At 53.9% G+C, this 736-nt stretch overlaps 1 protein-coding gene across 1 annotated transcript; it reads left to right on the forward strand.

Moving 5' to 3' along the window:
- Positions 1–6: 6 nt before the first annotated feature.
- On the forward strand, positions 7–575 carry LOC109508987 (protein SOGA3-like; the record flags this gene model as incomplete). Its single annotated transcript, XM_019858930.1, has 2 exons — positions 7–220; positions 417–575. Coding segments are annotated over exons 1-2 (357 nt in total), but the record flags the coding sequence as incomplete, so codon positions are not given.
- Positions 576–736: the final 161 nt, after the last annotated feature.

A 736-nucleotide genomic window follows, 5' to 3' on the forward strand; every position in this document is an offset into this window, starting at 1 on the left:
GGCGGAGGAGCTGCGGGCGGAAATGGAGGAGCTGCGCGACACCTACATGGACGAGGAGGTCTACCAGCTGCAGGAGCTGCGCCGCGAGCTGGAGCGCTCCAACAAGAACTGCCGCATCCTGCAGTACCGCCTGAGGAAGGCCGAGCAGAAGGGCCTGCGCGCCGCCCAGACGGGACACGTGGACGGGGAGCTGCTACGCGGCCTCGAGCAAGACCTCAAGGTGTCAGACTTTGTGTGTGTCAGTCTGTCTGTATGGATGATGAACTTCTGTGTTCATTTATAAGTGACACGACAGTGAATTAACTGTCTGTAAAAGTTCGGTTGTACCCAGCATAAGAAAATCTAGCTACGATGGAGTCATGGATTAGTGAAAAGTAGATACCGGAAGACTGACCGTGGTGACCATGTGACCCCAGGTGGCCAAAGACGTGTCGGTCCGTCTGCACAACGAGCTGGAGAGCGTGGAGGACAAGCGGAGCCGAGCCGAGGACGAGAACGAGCAGCTGCGGCAGAGGATCATCGAGGTGGAGATCTCCAAGCAGGCGCTGCACAACGAGCTGGAGCGGGCCAAAGAGGTCAGTGGATATAGACTACATACCCCGCAGCAACATATATATTTTTTTAGGTCATGTCACCACAGGTTTCTTGGCAAAAATCAATAATCGGTACGCCCAAAATCCCAATTAAAAAAAAATTGACATACAGTAGTACAGTCACCCTTGCTAGGCTGTTCCCT

Source organism: Hippocampus comes, unplaced genomic scaffold, assembly GCF_001891065.2.
Source record: "Hippocampus comes isolate QL1 unplaced genomic scaffold, H_comes_QL1_v1.1 C16715828, whole genome shotgun sequence".
NCBI classification, from domain to species: domain Eukaryota; kingdom Metazoa; phylum Chordata; class Actinopteri; order Syngnathiformes; family Syngnathidae; genus Hippocampus; species Hippocampus comes.